Source organism: Sinocyclocheilus grahami, unplaced genomic scaffold (genome assembly GCF_001515645.1).
Source record: "Sinocyclocheilus grahami isolate Dianchi unplaced genomic scaffold, SAMN03320097.WGS_v1.1 scaffold984.1, whole genome shotgun sequence".
Lineage (NCBI taxonomy): Eukaryota > Metazoa > Chordata > Actinopteri > Cypriniformes > Cyprinidae > Sinocyclocheilus > Sinocyclocheilus grahami.
In genome coordinates this window covers 43,433-61,744 of record NW_015506163.1, presented here as the reverse complement: position 1 = coordinate 61,744, position 18,312 = coordinate 43,433, and the positions used below count along the sequence as shown (strand labels likewise).

Genomic DNA, 18,312 nt, shown 5'->3' with positions numbered 1-18,312 from the left:
TAATTTGTCTTAAATCTCATTTTGTAAAAAAAACTAATCGTGAATCGAATAGAATCGTGAGTTGAGTGAATCGTTACATGCCTAGTCAGCAGACAATGGGAATTATTAAAAATGCAGTATGAAATGAAAATAAGCCCTGGCTGCAGGATGCAAGCAGAGCCAGAAAGTGATTACTGAAGTTGATTAAAGAGTCACAAAGACGGACAGATCCTTCTGGTGCAGAGAAAAAAACAGAGGAAGAGAAGAAAAAGCAAGATAAAGGTACGTTAAGAAAATTCACGCAAACTAAACTAGGCTATGTTGCGAGTTAACGTTAACTGGCGAGTTACTTTAGCACAGCCTAGGTGTTTGATTCAACATCCGTAAATACCAAAAATAATTATATATTTTAAATATTGGCAAGTAAAACGCTGCAACGTGATAAAATCAAGGACTTTCAGCAACACAACACAATACAATCTTCCATATTTTTTATTAAAATTTGATATAAACATTTAAATATTTTATATAGACATTTTAAATTTGATCACTTTATTGCATGTTGCCGAATAACGTATATCGTCAACATATATCGTCGAAGCCAAAAATGTAAGAATGATGTTTTCGGTGGACTTTCTACCTTTGCTTCACTTGAGAGAGCATGAAACTACGGAGTTACAATGTTTTCCCCATTTGATCTAGTTTTGCATCAAACACATTATGAGATTTGCAGCACAAACAAATAATGTATTTAATAATTTATGTTGTTAAACTGACGTTCTGTTCCGGAAATGCATTGTCTGCTGATCAGATACAGAAACTAATGACAGGCATAAACTACTGATCTTTCTGACAGAAGGGTCTTCGGCTCACCAGTAAAAATTGTGAAATATTATTAGAATCTAAAACAGCTGTTTTCTGTGTGAATATCTGTTAAACTGTAATGTATTTCTGTGATATGCTGATTTATTATCAGTGTTAGAAACAGTTTTGCTGCTTCATTTTTTTTTTTGGAACCTGTGATACTTTTTCAAGATTCTTTGATGAATAAAAAATTACTAACATTGATAATAAATCAACATATTATAGTGATTTCTGAAGATCATGTGACACTGAAGACTGGAGGAATGATGCTGAAAATACAGCTGCGCATCACAGAAATACATTACAGTTTAACAGATACTCACATAGAAAACAGCTGTTTTACATTCTAATAATATTTCATAATATTACTGCTTTTTCTGTATTTCTGATCAAATAAATGCAGTCTTGATGAGCAGAAGAGACTTCTTTAAAAAGTAATAAAAACTTTACTGTAGTTGTGATGATAATGAAAGTTAACAAGATGTCAGTTAACAAGAAATGGCTAAAAATAAATTAAATAAAATTAATACATAAAAAAAAATCATAAATGCATAAAGAAATTAATTAATGCACAAATAAATAAATTCATGAATGCCTAAATAAATATAGAAATATTTAAAAATAAATCATTTACATAGACCCAAAAAATAAATCATGAAATAACTTCATAAATGCATGGAGATTTATTTTATTTGTCACTTATTTGATTTGGGGCTTGTTTTAAAATTTCTATTTAGTTTAGTTTTTTACATTTACATCATATTTAAATTGTTATTTAGCAAACAATTTTATCCAAAGTGACTAACAAATGAAGACAATAGAAGCAATCAAAACCAAAAAAAGAGCAATAATATACAAGTGCTATATTAGTATATTATTATAGTTATATTTCAATTTCACAAAGAAACGTCAATTTGATGGAGCTGAAGTGATCAGTTGTTAGTTAAAATTAAACCTATTACAAATAGTTTTTGTTAACTGAAAATAAAATAGAATAGAATAGAATAGAATAGAATGGAATGGAATGAAATAGAATGGAATAGAATAGAATGGAATGGAATGGAATGGAATGAAATAAAATAGAATAGAATAGAATGGAATGGAATAGAATGGAATGAAATAGAATGGAATAGAATGGAATGGAATGGAATGAAATAGAATAGAATGGAATGGAATGGAATGGAATAGAATGGAATGAAATAGAATGGAATAGAATAGAATGGAATGGAATGGAATTAAAAATTAGAAGAAAAATCAAACCTTAAAAAACTTTTAAATGTGAAATGTTGTCTTGGAACTGAAGTAAAGTAAGTTTAAGCTGAAGTACTAAAATTACTAAAAGTGAAGCTAAACATAAATATTTAAAAACAAACAAAAACGACCAAAGTGCATAACAAAATTACTCATTTAAAAACTCTAAAGGTAAAAGCCAGTGTAACATCTGAATGACTAGAATAAGGCCGGTTTCACACCGCAAGTGTGATTAAAGTTTGATTAAAGTGACGGCACACGTAAATATGATTTCACACAAAAAAATGCTAAAAATGTATGGAATGTATGGTGTAATAATTAAAAAACCCATGAAAAACAGCATGTTCTATATTGAAGTATGACTGAAGAGACATGATCGGAGCTGTGATTTTACATGTGAATCCCCGTGTTAACAACCTTTCAAGACTTTAAAACTTTCAAGTTTATGTTTGTCTTTAAAGAAATCTTTAACGCTGTTAAACGCTTCCAGTGTGAACACTCTGACGCGTGCGCAGTGAAACAGGCCTAACAGATTGTGAAGAAGTGAGTGTGAATATGTGATGACGGCACCTGTCGCGGCTGCTCCGTGGCTCTCTGGAGGTCTGTCTTGACTTTGTTGTTGGGATGATTGACCACTTTAGTGACCGGCTGTTTGAAGATGGAGGCTGTTTGTCTGATGGGCAGCGCCGTGCTCAGATCCAGCTTTCCCTACGAACACAGACACACGTTTACACACTCAGCCGAGAAGAGAACGGTGAGCAGAATTCAGTTTGACAGTTCAGCTGAAATAAAACAAAGTTATGTTGTGTAAATGTCACGTCAATTAATAAGAACTGGTTTTAGAAAAGAAAAGAAAGAAGCATACAGTTTCCCATTAGTGAACAAGGAAGAAAACGATGCATTTACATATTTCACGGCTGTTGAATATAAAATAAGGCAAATGTTTCCACAAATACACATAATTTTTGTCATTTTTGAACACGCGTACATCAGGATCCAAATGTGTGATTAATAAATAAATAAATAAAAATTAATTAAAACTATAAAAATAAACATAAATAAAATGTATGACAATAATATAAATAAAATTCATTAAAATAAAATTCTAAATAATCATAACGTAATCATAATCATAAATAATAATAAATACAGTTCATTAAAATAATGAATGAATGAATAAATTAAGTAATTAATAAAGTATTATCAAGTTATCAATCATACGTTCTGTTGCTGATTATTTTAGTACATTTTTAGGAAATAATATGTACAATAGTACAGAGACTGCTCTCATTAGAGTTACAAATGACCTGCTCTTATCATCTGATCGTGGTTGTATCTCTCTATTAGTGCTACTGGATCTTAGCGCTGCGTTCGACACTATTGACCACAACATTCTTTTGAATAGACTAGAAAACTTTGTTGGCATTAGTGGAAGTGCATTAGCATGGTTCTAATCGTACTCATCTGATCGTCATCAATTCGTAGCAGTGAATGAAGAGGTATCATATCGATCACAAGTGCAGTATGGAGTACCTCAAGGCTCAGTACTAGGATGGAATGGAATAGAATGGAATGAAATAGAATGGAATAGAATGGAATGGAATGGAATGAAATAGAATAGAATGGAATGGAATGGAATGGAATAGAATGGAATGAAATAGAATGGAATAGAATAGAATGGAATGGAATGGAATTAAAAATTAGAAGAAAAATCAAACCTTAAAAAACTTTTAAATGTGAAATGTTGTCTTGGAACTGAAGTAAAGTAAGTTTAAGCTGAAGTACTAAAATTACTAAAAGTGAAGCTAAACATAAATATTTAAAAACAAACAAAAACGACCAAAGTGCATAACAAAATTACTCATTTAAAAACTCTAAAGGTAAAAGCCAGTGTAACATCTGAATGACTAGAATAAGGCCGGTTTCACACCGCAAGTGTGATTAAAGTTTGATTAAAGTGACGGCACACGTAAATATGATTTCACACAAAAAAATGCTAAAAATGTATGGAATGTATGGTGTAATAATTAAAAAACCCATGAAAAACAGCATGTTCTATATTGAAGTATGACTGAAGAGACATGATCGGAGCTGTGATTTTACATGTGAATCCCCGTGTTAACAACCTTTCAAGACTTTAAAACTTTCAAGTTTATGTTTGTCTTTAAAGAAATCTTTAACGCTGTTAAACGCTTCCAGTGTGAACACTCTGACGCGTGCGCAGTGAAACAGGCCTAACAGATTGTGAAGAAGTGAGTGTGAATATGTGATGACGGCACCTGTCGCGGCTGCTCCGTGGCTCTCTGGAGGTCTGTCTTGACTTTGTTGTTGGGATGATTGACCACTTTAGTGACCGGCTGTTTGAAGATGGAGGCTGTTTGTCTGATGGGCAGCGCCGTGCTCAGATCCAGCTTTCCCTACGAACACAGACACACGTTTACACAAACACTCATAAATGAATGATCTCAGAGATCAGAGCCAAACCTTTCCTGCCTCATCCTTTCACTTTCAACCATCTCATCACGAGCAAATGAAGAATACCTGTATAGAGAGTCTGCTGAACTGAAAATGAAAGCATGTTGAATGTTGAGATCATATCAGAGTCCTGAGAGAAATGCATGAGGAAGCGCACAGACACACTAACAGCCTACGCAATGACGCGCTTTACAGGATCAGCATGCAAAATGTTTTGAAAAAAATAACTTCCTTATTTAAAGGGGTCATATGATGCGATTTCAAGTTTTCCTTTCTCTTTGGAGTGTTACAAGCTGATTGTGCATAGATAAGATCCCTGAAGTTGCAAAGACTAAAGTCTCAAAACCAAAGAGATATTCTTTATCAAAGTTAAAACTCTGCCACGCCCCCCTAAAACGGCTCGTTCTAACACGCCCCCCACATATCTACCTCACTATGTGGAAATATTTGCATAATGCGCCCAAATGTGCACGCAGAGAAAGAAGGCGTGGTTTCAGTAACCGCAGTTAGTGTTGAAGCAGCATGTCAGGGAGACGCTGTGTGTTTCTAGGCGAAAGCAAAAGCACTTTATTTGGCCTTCCGGAAGTAGATGCATTTAGGAATCTTTAAGATTACTTACAACAGAACAGCAATGCATTTTATGGACGATCACTGTGCCTATTTACACTGAGCCGCTCTTTTTTTTTAATAGTTCAAATTGAATAGTCATTTAATCATGAAAAGATCGGGTGTGAATGCCCTCTGAAACACATTTGAGATGGACTACAATCCGCTTGACAACACACATCTCTACACAACTCTACGCATCTCCATGCAACTCTTCATATATCCACGCAACTCCCCATGCAACTTTTCGCATCTCCACGCAACTCTGCACAACTCTACTCATTTCCACGCATCTTTTTCAATCTCCACACAACTCTTCACATCTCCACGCATCCCTACACAACACTTCGCATCTCCACGCAGCTCCCCATGCAAATATTTGCATCTCCACGCAACTCTACCCATTTCTTTGTAACTCCACACAACTCTACACAACTCCACATAACTCTACACAACTCTTCACATATCCACGCAGCTCTTCACATCTCCACACAACTCTACACAACTCCACATAACTCTACACAACTCTTCACATCTCCACACAACTCTACACAATTCTTTACATCTCCACACAACTCTTCGCATTTCCATGTAGCTCCCCATGCAACTCTTCGCATCTTCACACAACTCTTCGCATCTCAATGCATCTCTACACAACTCTACACACATCTCCCTGCAACTCTTCGCATCTCCACTCATCTCTACATAGGGTTGCAAAAAGGTGGAAAATGTACAGTATATTTCGGAAATATTCAAGAAATTTTGGAAACTTTCCAGGATTTTTTGGGAATATTCCAGGGATTTTTGGAAACTTTCCGGAAATTTACTCGAAATTTTCCACCTCTTTGCAACCCTATCTCTACACAACTATCCACGCACCTCCACGAAACTTCACACATCTTTCCGCAACTCTACACAACTCTTCGCATCTCCACGCAACTCTACACATCTCTCTATGCAACTCACACATCTCCCCGCATCGGATAATTCTTGTTACCAGTACATATTGTGCATCTATGTTCAGCCACTCTGTCACGTAACCTCCTCTTGGTGAGTCCCACATAGAAACGATTACACGGACATTCCAATCTGTAAATGACACGGGTGGAAATGCAATTAATAAAGTCTGTGATCTCAAATTTCTTCTTGCGTCTTTTGTCCTCAAATGAATTAGTCCAGACCATATTTATACAATAATTACAATTACCACAGTTAAAATTCTCTCCACACAATCTCCACGCATCTCTACACAACCCTCCACTGATCTCCATGCAACTCCACTCTGTCCTTAAAAGTCTGTTCACCCAAAACTAAAAGAGTTAAAGAGATCATGAACAGGTGTAATTTAGGCTTTTATTTGCATATAAACACTGATCAGCTAACACTGTTTACAGCACACAAATACGGTCACGGAAGCTCAAGCATGTTTGCATGATGCACGAGAACCAGTGAGGTTCATTCTCCCGTGTCACATCATATGTATAAGCTTTTGTTTATGTTTGACGATCAAAGTTTATATGTGAATAAAGCCTGAATTATATAAAGCAATCATGTCTCTTTAGAGGACTTTGATTAAATGGCTCAATTCATATGGATTTATTTTTGATCTCTTACTAACGTTTTGAAGCAACAGTTTTGGGTGAACAAACTTTCAATGGAGGGACAGGAATCTCTCAGATTTGATTATTTCAATATTTCATTTTCATGTTTGGACCGACATGAGGATGAGTACATGACTACAGAATGTTCATTTTTGGGTGAAATATTCCTTTAAATACTACTGTTTATTACCAATCAATTTCACTGCAGAAAATGACTAATCAAAATACCGTCACACAGGGATTTCCAAACCCAATGAACAAACTAAAACGACCCGTGAGATGTGTGGCGTTCAGTACCTTGCTCAGGCTGAGGTTGTCGCTGCGCAGTCTCTGCTTGTTCTTCTGCATCTTGCTGGGCATTATTTTGCCCGTGCGGAAGTCGAAACATCCCAGATCCACCGAGTTCCCGAGGTAGCGGGATAACTGAGGTTTACTGCGGAACTTCTTTCCTGTGGGACTGGAGCAAAACACACATCAACACACCGACTGACTCAACCTAGTCTATTCTCTAAACACTTCTGACTTAATCATGGCGGTGAGTTTTGCACTAACAGAAAGAAGACTTCTGGCTGCATTTATTTGATTAAAAATACAGTAAAAACAAGGATATTGCAATTTAAAATAGCTGTTTTCTATGTGAATATATGTTAAAATACAATTTATTCCTGTGATGCAAACTGAATTTTTTCCAGGCTTCAGTGTCATCATTTACAAGCATTATTTACGTTCTTTTATTGAAGTTGAAACAAGGTTTATTAGTTCACGTGAATCAAAGCCATGACCTTGATGCTCGAGAAGATCAGATACAGAAATTAACGACAGACAGAAACTACAGTACTGTTCAAAAGTTTGGGGTTGGTACGATTTTATGAAATGGTCTCTTCTGTGTGTACGTGTGTGTGTGTGTGTGTGAGTGTGAGTGTGAGTGTGAGTGTGTGTGTGTGTGTGTGTGTGTGTGTGTGTGAGAGAGTGTGAGTGTGTTTTTATTTTTACAATTTAAAAATTGTAACTGTAAACTGTTTTCTGTGTGAATATCTGTTAAACTGTAATGTATTTCTGTGATGCGCAGCTGTATTTTCAGCATCATTCCTCCAGTCTTCAGTGTCACATGATCTTCAGAAATCAGTATAATATGCTGATCTGCTGCTCGAGAAACATTTCTGATTATTATCAATGTTGAAAACAGTCGTGCTGCACAATATTTTTGTAGAAACTGTGATGCATTTTATTTTTCAGGATTCACAGATGATCAGAAAGTTCAAAAGAACAGCATTTATTATTTTGTAACATTCTAAATGTCTTTACTGTCACTTCTGATCAATTTAATGCATCCTCGGTGAATAAAATAATTTATTTTCCCAAAAAAATTAAAAATCATACTGACTCTAAACTTTGAGCAGTGATGCTATTAAGAGGTTAGTTTTGGACGTTATAACACGACTGCGGTCACAGCTGCTGAAGAACAGAAATAAAAACACACATGAAGTCTTAATGCATGTTCCTGATCTTATTTTGAACCACCTTCACACAGAGACATTTTCACCGTCCAATCAATTGATCAGAGAGGAACTCAAGTCCCATCCTGCAGCTTCTCTCAGAGAGCGGTCATATTTCAGAAGTGGAGCATGTTGTGAATGTGGTTTCTTGTTGATTTGAAGCTTTTCCAGCCTGAGACTAAAGCACTAATCAGCTCAGATAAAGCGCTGACCCTTGGACTGACCGCAGCAAACCAGACTTCAGCAGGACTAGTTAACCCGCAGTGACACGTCTGCACGGACTTACTCGTCATTATGTAACGCCGTATCAGCAGCAAAGCCTGTTTTCATGGAGACATTGAAATAATAATAATTCAAGTTTTATTTGTATCGCACTTTTCACAACACATGCGGTTACAAAGTAGCTTCACAGAAAAAGCACATTTCAATCAGCGTTATTTTAGTATCATTAAGATACTATTATAGTTTTATTTCAAATATTTTGAATTAGTTCGTTTTAATTTGTGTATTCTAGTTACACATTTACACATTTTTTTTAAATGTCTATATAGTTTTTATTCATTTCAATTTCAGTTTTAGTTGTTTCAATAAATCAAGTTAAACTAAATTAAAATGAGAAATGTTGTTTTGGAATGATTTTTTATAATTATTTTACTTAATTTAGCATTTATTTTATTTCAAGTAACAAAAACTGTTTAAGATATATATATATATATATTAGTTAGTTAGTTAAACTACAATAACCCTGGTTTCATTGTTACAGTATTGTATTAACAATATCATGAGAAATCAATATAATTTAACAACATTTTCTTACAACCTTATAAAACTATCAATTATATAAGCTTCAGTTTAATATTCCCATACATGTGTTTTATTCGACTGGAATCACGGTGTTTCGTCCGTAACGTCTGCAAAAACAAGCGCGTCTTTGGCACATGTCTGCCTCCAAACTGGCGATCCAAACCCTGGCGTGTGGAAACGTGCCAAAATTCACGGTACGACCTTTAAACCTCACGTAAATAAACCTGTATCCTATTTATTTTGCAGACACTTTTATCCAAAGTGACTTACAAAAGATGTTTTCTCAAAACATGGCCCTTAAAAATGCAATATAATAAGCAGACAAGACAAACTGCACCAGGAGAAGAAATAAAAATAAACATTCTACAAAATTAAAAGGAAGGAAATGTGATTTATTCTGAATAAAACAGTTCAGTATTAATGTTTTTAAATATTCTTAAAAACATCAAATGACAGTGAATTATAATAATTTAACCAATTGTATTTGTTTCATTGTTAATGGAGTTTTATGGGTGGTATTTAATATGAACATGACATCTGCTGCCAATAAGTGTTTACATTTCATGAGTGTAAACGTTTGTTAATGCATGTAAACAAGCCCTTTGAGAATGAAAATATTAAAGCAGGAATCTGAACAGTCTGAACAGCAGCATATGAACCATTAAACTCGTGTTTTTTAAATTGCCAAGCTGCAAAACTGCGACGGTAGCAGAAGAGCAGCCGGTGAAGGCTCAGAGCGATGAGGTGAGAATCTGCAGAAAAACCAGTCGCAGCAGCAACAGACACTGCATGAGTCAGAGATGAGTCAAAACTGAGAAAACACACACACACTCTCTCTCTCTCTCTCACACACACACACACACTCTCACTCACACACACACACACACACACACACTCTCTCTCTCTCACTCACACACACACACACACTCTCACTCACACACACACACACACACACACACTCTCTCTCTCTCACTCACACACACACACACACTCTCACTCACACACACACACACACACACACACTCTCTCTCTCTCACTCACACACACACACACACTCTCACTCACACACACACACACACACACACACTCTCTCTCTCTCACTCACACACACACACACACTCTCACTCACACACACACACACACACACACACTCTCTCTCTCTCACTCACACACACACACACACTCTCACTCACACACACACACACACACACACACTCTCTCTCTCTCACTCACACACACACACACACTCTCACTCACACACACACACACACACACACACTCTCTCACACACACACACACACACACACACTCTCACGCTCACTCACACACAGACACACTCTCACACACACTCACACTCTCCCGCTCACTCACTCACACACAGACACACTCTCACTCACACACACTCTCACTCTCACTCACACACACTCTCACTCTCACTCACACACACTCTCACTCTCACTCACACACACTCTCACTCTCACTCACACACACTCTCACTCTCACTCACACACACTCTCACTCTCACTCACACACACTCTCACTCTCACTCACACACACTCTCACTCTCACTCACACACACTCTCACTCTCACTCACACACACTCTCACTCTCACTCACACACACTCTCACTCTCACTCACACACACTCTCACTCTCACTCACACACACTCTCACTCTCACTCACACACACTCTCACTCTCACTCACACACACTCTCACTCTCACTCACACACACTCTCACTCTCACTCACACACACTCTCACTCTCACTCACACACACTCTCACTCTCACTCACACACACTCTCACTCTCACTCACACACACTCTCACTCTCACTCACACACACTCTCACTCTCACTCACACACACTCTCACTCTCACTCACACACACTCTCACTCTCACTCACACACACTCTCACTCTCACTCACACACACTCTCACTCTCACTCACACACACTCTCACTCTCACTCACACACACTCTCACTCTCACTCACACACACTCTCACTCACACACAGACACACACACTCACTCACACTCACACACAAGAGTCGTCCACGTGGATCTCGTCTGTGTAACGGTGAGCGGAACCTTACACACACTCACACACACTCATGCCCTTCCCCCACGGCGTGTGAACACACTTACAGCGAGAAGCGCAGCGGCTTCATGGCGCTCGGCTCACTGCAACACTGAAAACACAACACAAGAGTCGTCCACGTGGATCTCGTCTGTGTAACGGTGAGCGGAAACACCCTGCTGGAGCGTCTCTCTCGTGTGTCTGTGTCACGGCCTCGACTCATATCAGCTTTCAGACGCTCTCAGACCGGCTGCGGTTTGCACACTGCATCTCACTACATGTTAAAGCCAGATAGACCCTGTCTGTGTGTGTGTGTGTGTGTGTGTGTGAGTGCGCATGTGTGTGTGAGAGAGAGTGTGAGTGTGAGAGAGAGTGTGAGTGTGAGAGAGAGTGTGAGTGTGAGAGAGAGTGTGAGTGTGAGAGAGAGTGTGAGTGTGAGAGAGAGTGTGAGTGTGAGAGAGAGTGTGAGTGTGAGAGAGAGTGTGAGTGTGAGAGAGAGTGTGAGTGTGAGAGAGAGTGTGAGTGTGAGAGAGAGTGTGAGTGTGAGAGAGAGTGTGAGTGTGAGAGAGAGTGTGAGTGTGAGAGAGAGTGTGAGTGTGAGAGAGAGTGTGAGTGTGAGAGAGAGTGTGAGTGTGAGAGAGAGTGTGAGTGTGAGAGAGAGTGTGAGTGTGAGAGAGAGTGTGAGTGTGAGAGAGAGTGTGAGTGTGAGAGAGAGTGTGAGTGTGAGAGAGAGTGTGAGTGTGAGAGAGAGTGTGAGTGTGAGAGAGAGTGTGAGTGTGAGAGAGAGTGTGAGTGTGAGAGAGAGTGTGAGTGTGAGAGAGAGTGTGAGTGTGAGAGAGAGTGTGAGTGTGAGAGAGAGTGTGAGTGTGAGAGAGAGTGTGAGTGTGAGAGAGAGTGTGAGTGTGAGAGAGAGTGTGAGTGTGAGAGAGAGTGTGAGTGTGAGAGAGAGTGTGAGTGTGAGAGAGAGTGTGAGTGTGAGAGAGAGTGTGAGTGTGAGAGAGAGTGTGAGTGTGAGAGAGAGTGTGAGTGTGAGAGAGAGTGTGAGTGTGAGAGAGAGTGTGAGTGTGAGAGAGAGTGTGAGTGTGAGAGAGAGTGTGAGTGTGAGAGAGAGTGTGAGTGTGAGAGAGAGTGTGAGTGTGAGAGAGAGTGTGAGTGTGAGAGAGAGTGTGAGTGTGAGAGAGAGTGTGAGTGTGAGAGAGAGTGTGAGTGTGAGAGAGAGTGTGAGTGTGAGAGAGAGTGTGAGTGTGAGAGAGAGTGTGAGTGTGAGAGAGAGTGTGAGTGTGAGAGAGAGTGTGAGTGTGAGAGAGAGTGTGAGTGTGAGAGAGAGTGTGAGTGTGAGAGAGAGTGTGAGTGTGAGAGAGAGTGTGAGTGTGAGAGAGAGTGTGAGTGTGAGAGAGAGTGTGAGTGTGAGAGAGAGTGTGAGTGTGAGAGAGAGTGTGAGTGTGAGAGAGAGTGTGAGTGTGAGAGAGAGTGTGAGTGTGAGAGAGAGTGTGAGTGTGAGAGAGAGTGTGAGTGTGAGAGAGAGTGTGAGTGTGAGAGAGAGTGTGAGTGTGAGAGAGAGTGTGAGTGTGAGAGAGAGTGTGAGTGTGAGAGAGAGTGTGAGTGTGAGAGAGAGTGTGAGTGTGAGAGAGAGTGTGAGTGTGAGAGAGAGTGTGAGTGTGAGAGAGAGTGTGAGTGTGAGAGAGAGTGTGAGTGTGAGAGAGAGTGTGAGTGTGAGAGAGAGTGTGAGTGTGAGAGAGAGTGTGAGTGTGAGAGAGAGTGTGAGTGTGAGAGAGAGTGTGAGTGTGAGAGAGAGTGTGAGTGTGAGAGAGAGTGTGAGTGTGAGAGAGAGTGTGAGTGTGAGAGAGAGTGTGAGTGTGAGAGAGAGTGTGAGTGTGAGAGAGAGTGTGAGTGTGAGAGAGAGTGTGAGTGTGAGAGAGAGTGTGAGTGTGAGAGAGAGTGTGAGTGTGAGAGAGAGTGTGAGTGTGAGAGAGAGTGTGAGTGTGAGTGTGAGTGTGTGTGTGTGTGTGAGTGTGAGAGAGAGAGTGTGTGTGTGTGTGAGTTTTAATTTTAATTTTAGTATAACACTATAATACCATGAATACCTTTGCTTTTTTATTTGAAGAAGAACCCAAACCAATGTATACTTGACATCTGAGGCTTAACACTCAAGAAAAGCAATACAAGTTTTCCAGGAAAAGTGTTTTCAGCTGGTTTATTTTTCATATCAAAATATGGCATGCAGTTGCTTCAAACAATGATATAAAACAATTCAAAACATCATTCAATGTAAATGGTGATACTCGTAATTAACAATCGCAATTACAATTTCAAGGGAATAATCAACAATTATGATTTTTTTTTGTCACAATCGTGCAGCTCTCATTTAGAGTGAATATAGCTGAGACTTTCACGCTGCTGAACATCTTGATTATTATTTTTAGGGTGAATTATTCCTTTAACAATTCTATGAAAAAAATGATTTGGTTACTAAACCATAATTGGTCAGCATTGGTTTGAAATGAAATAATAACAGTAAAAACATTTTTAATTATGAATGACTTAATAGTAATTATTATGAACACATTTATTAGATTCTGTGTCTTTTTTTGCGGTGTAAAAATTGATTTATTTGACTAGTAAGAGGTCAAAGGTCACTAATAAAAACTAATATATATACACAAATAATAACTAAAAATATTATTGGAGTGAGTGAGAGAGTGTGTGAGAGAGTGAGTGAGAGAGTGTGTGAGTGTGTGAGAGAGTGAGTGAGAGTGAGTGAGTGTGTGTGAGAGAGTGAGTGAGTGAGAGTGAGTGTGTGAGAGAGTGTGTGAGAGAGTGAGTGAGAGAGTGAGTGAGAGAGTGAGTGAGAGAGTGAGTGAGAGAGTGAGTGAGAGAGTGAGTGAGAGAGTGAGTGAGAGAGTGAGTGAGAGAGTGAGTGAGAGAGTGAGTGAGAGAGTGAGTGAGAGAGTGAGTGAGAGAGTGAGTGAGAGAGTGAGTGAGAGAGTGAGTGAGAGAGTGAGTGAGAGAGTGAGTGAGAGAGTGAGTGAGAGAGTGAGTGAGAGAGTGAGTGAGAGAGTGAGTGAGAGAGTGAGTGAGTGCGTGTATTTGTAAAATTGTATTTTAGTATCACTGAGATACTTTTAGTGTTTTATCACTGTTTTGAATTTGTTTTTATATTTTACATGTTTTAATGTAAAGCTTTTTTTTAGAAATTTTTTGTTGTTGTTTTTTAAATGTCTAAATAGCTTTTATAATTTTTTTATTTCAGTTTTAATAATTTTAGTACATCAAGTTGGCAACTAGTTTTTATATATTTTTATTTCTATATTTTTATATAAATATATGTTACATGATTTAATTTGAGATCAAATTTATTTTATTTAAAATAACAGAAATGTTTTGTGGTTTTAGTTCAATCCTAACCCTGGTAAGATTCATTTTGAAACTATTATCACTCAGAAACGGCTAGCACATTTCACAAATAATTACAAATAAATGGCAAGCAACACACTGAAAAAGTACAATTTTGAAATAGAAAGACTGAAATTATATTTTCTTGTAAAACATACACCAATAATCTCTTTATTTACAAAAAAATTTTAAGTGTTTGCACCGAATCATTAATGTGTCAAAAAAAACAATCTGCTTTTAAATTAGCACAGTCAGTTCAGAGAAAATATTGTACATTTTTGCTTTCATTAAATTGTTTGCTATGCATAAAATAACACTGGATCCCTGCTTTACCCATTTCAGTCAAACAATAATAGGCATATTTTTTTGTCATTACAATTTCTTGTTTCCAAAACGCATCTGTCTTAAACATGCCACCCTACACACACACACACACACTCTCTCTCTCTCTCTCTCTCTCTCTCTCTCTCTCTCTCTCTCTCTCTCTCTCTCTCTCTCTCTCTCTCTCTCTCTCTCTCTCTCTCTCTCTCTCTCTCTCTCTCTCTCTCTCTCTCTCTCTCTCTCTCTCTCTCTCTCTCTCTCTCTCTCTCTCTCTCTCTCTCTCTCTCTCTCTCTCTCTCTCTCTCTCTCTCTCTCTCTCTCTCTCTCTCTCTCTCTCTCTCTCTCTCTCTCTCTCTCTCTCTCTCTCTCTCTCTCTCTCTCTCTCTCTCTCTCTCTCTCTCTCTCTCTCTCTCTCTCTCTCTCTCTCTCTCTCTCTCTCTCTCTCTCTCTCTCTCTCTCTCTCTCTCTCTCTCTCTCTCTCTCTCTCTCTCTCTCTCTCTCTCTCTCTCTCTCTCTCTCTCTCTCTCTCTCTCTCTCTCTCTCTCTCTCTCTCTCTCTCTCTCTCTCTCTCTCTCTCTCTCTCTCTCTCTCTCTCTCTCTCTCTCTCTCTCTCTCTCTCTCTCTCTCTCTCTCTCTCTCTCTCTCTCTCTCTCTCTCTCTCTCTCTCTCTCTCTCTCTCTCTCTCTCTCTCTCTCTCTCTCTCTCTCTCTCTCTCTCTCTCTCTCTCTCTCTCTCTCTCTCTCTCTCTCTCTCTCTCTCTCTCTCTCTCTCTCTCTCTCTCTCTCTCTCTCTCTCTCTCTCTCTCTCTCTCTCTCTCTCTCTCTCTCTCTCTCTCTCTCTCTCTCTCTCTCTCTCTCTCTCTCTCTCTCTCTCTCTCTCTCTCTCTCTCTCTCTCTCTCTCTCTCTCTCTCTCTCTCTCTCTCTCTCTCTCTCTCTCTCTCTCTCTCTCTCTCTCTCTCTCTCTCTCTCTCTCTCTCTCTCTCTCTCTCTCTCTCTCTCTCTCTCTCTCTCTCTCTCTCTCTCTCTCTCTCTCTCTCTCTCTCTCTCTCTCTCTCTCTCTCTCTCTCTCTCTCTCTCTCTCTCTCTCTCTCTCTCTCTCTCTCTCTCTCTCTCTCTCTCTCTCTCTCTCTCTCTCTCTCTCTCTCTCTCTCTCTCTCTCTCTCTCTCTCTCTCTCTCTCTCTCTCTCTCTCTCTCTCTCTCTCTCTCTCTCTCTCTCTCTCTCTCTCTCTCTCTCTCTCTCTCTCTCTCTCTCTCTCTCTCTCTCTCTCTCTCTCTCTCTCTCTCTCTCTCTCTCTCTCTCTCTCTCTCTCTCTCTCTCTCTCTCTCTCTCTCTCTCTCTCTCTCTCTCTCTCTCTCTCTCTCTCTCTCTCTCTCTCTCTCTCTCTCTCTCTCTCTCTCTCTCTCTCTCTCTCTCTCTCTCTCTCTCTCTCTCTCTCTCTCTCTCTCTCTCTCTCTCTCTCTCTCTCTCTCTCTCTCTCTCTCTCTCTCTCTCTCTCTCTCTCTCTCTCTCTCTCTCTCTCTCTCTCTCTCTCTCTCTCTCTCTCTCTCTCTCTCTCTCTCTCTCTCTCTCTCTCTCTCTCTCTCTCTCTCTCTCTCTCTCTCTCTCTCTCTCTCTCTCTCTCTCTCTCTCTCTCTCTCTCTCTCTCTCTCTCTCTCTCTCTCTCTCTCTCTCTCTCTCTCTCTCTCTCTCTCTCTCTCTCTCTCTCTCTCTCTCTCTCTCTCTCTCTCTCTCTCTCTCTCTCTCTCTCTCTCTCTCTCTCTCTCTCTCTCTCTCTCTCTCTCTCTCTCTCTCTCTCTCTCACACACACACACACAGATGTGTATTCTGAGCGTCTCTGTTCATAAATAATGAGCAATAACAGCTCGGAGTCTAAAGCCGAGCACTCAACAGGTGACGCTCAGAGGAAGCGCTCGCGCTGTACTGCAGTGACGTCACGGCGCAGGAGTTACAGTGTATCTCTCCTGAGAGTTCAGCGCTGCTTCTGGATACAATGTAACGCCTCAACGCGCGCGCTTCAAACAAACACGCGAACATACAGAAAAATACAAATGAATAAAAAGACTCACCTGTAATAATACACATCACTCTTCCCAGCGCTCAGCCCGGACTTCCGGATGACTTCTTCCTTCTTCCAGCCGGGTGGAAGCGCCGGACAGTCCGTCTTCTTCCTCTCCATGATCATTGGCTGATCGATCAGCTCGATCAGAAGAGTTAATATCCGAGAGCTGCGCTGCGGGCGCGTGAGAGACGCTCGCTAACGGGCTAGAGTAGTGAGTTATCAACCGGAGGACTCGAACTCGGCTCACAGCCGTCAGAGAGCCGCCGGACGCGTCGTTCACGCGATCAATCTGCGTGTGATCCGTGTGTGACGCGGCTGTGACGCGTTGAAACTTCAGCACTTCCCACACGAGTGACCCAGCGCCTGGCAACCGCACGCCCCGCCCCCATGACAGACGCAGGCCCCGCCCCCATGACAGACGCAGGCCCCGCCCCTACTGTAATCCTGCCTGTGCTGAATGATATACTGCCACATCTAATCAGGGGCCATTCACTGAAGACAAGATACACAAACACATTTCACAATCAAAACCTTTGAAGTTTGTGCAGTCTGAATTCATAACAATAAAGTCTAGCGTCGAAAATGTAGTCCAAAAACTATTCTATCACTTTGCTGGTGTGAAATGTGGTTGTAAAAGGCTGTGCATCCTCTAAAATCACTTAAACACCAGCTTACTACAAACATAACGGAGAAAAGTGAGTTAGTTCTGAGAATGCTATTTTCAGAGCGCAAAACAGCAATGAATCACATCCTTTCCCACTAGAATCATGTTTGTGACAGTTTTGTGATGACGAGAGGTGAAGGAATGTCTGAGCTTCAGCTATATACTGAGGACTTGATCTAGTATAGTGATGGATGTTAGTTTTACTGCCTTAAAGGATTAGTTCACCCAGAAATTAAAATTCACCACCAGGCCGTCAGGATGAGTTTGTGTCTTCATCAGGTTTGGAGAAATGTAGCACTGCATCAGTGTCTCAGCAATGGATGTGAATGGGTGCCGTCAGAATGAGAGTCCAAACAGCTGATAAAAACATCACAATAATCCACAGCACTCCAGTCCATCAGTTAACATCTGGAGAAGACAAAAGCTGAAACAAATCCAGCATTAAGACCTTTTTAACTAAAATACATAGAGTCTATAATCCATAATAACGTGAAAAAGTGTTCTGGTGTGAATCAGGAGAGAAATCTGCACAGATCAAGCAGCGTTTAAACAGCTCTAAACACATATGTGGCTGGATTTTGATGTGAGAGATGACAGCAGATGCACTTTTTCACTGCAGGAAGCGTTATTATGGCTTATATATGTATTTTAGTTAAAAACGTCTTAATACTGGATTTGGACTCATTATGGACTCACACACACACACACTCTCTCTCTCTCTC

At 39.9% G+C, this 18,312-nt stretch overlaps 1 protein-coding gene across 2 annotated transcripts in view; it reads right to left on the bottom strand.

The window, feature by feature from the left end:
* LOC107565141 (methyl-CpG-binding domain protein 2-like) overlaps positions 1-18,312 on the bottom strand; it is a 36,175-nt gene that overhangs the window by 16,957 nt on the left and 906 nt on the right. The window contains exons 1-3 of one of the 2 annotated variants that reach the window (XM_016250353.1): positions 16,934-17,273; positions 7,074-7,233; positions 4,374-4,511 (exon numbers count right to left, since the gene is read on the bottom strand). In XM_016250353.1, coding sequence (XP_016105839.1) covers positions 4,374-4,511; positions 7,074-7,233; positions 16,934-17,049 — 414 coding nt within the window. In that variant the 5' untranslated portion in view covers positions 17,050-17,273. Of the gene's footprint in view, positions 1-4,373; positions 4,512-7,073; positions 7,234-16,933; positions 17,274-18,312 lie in introns of those variants that run through there. The other variant, XM_016250354.1, reaches the window with a different exon arrangement.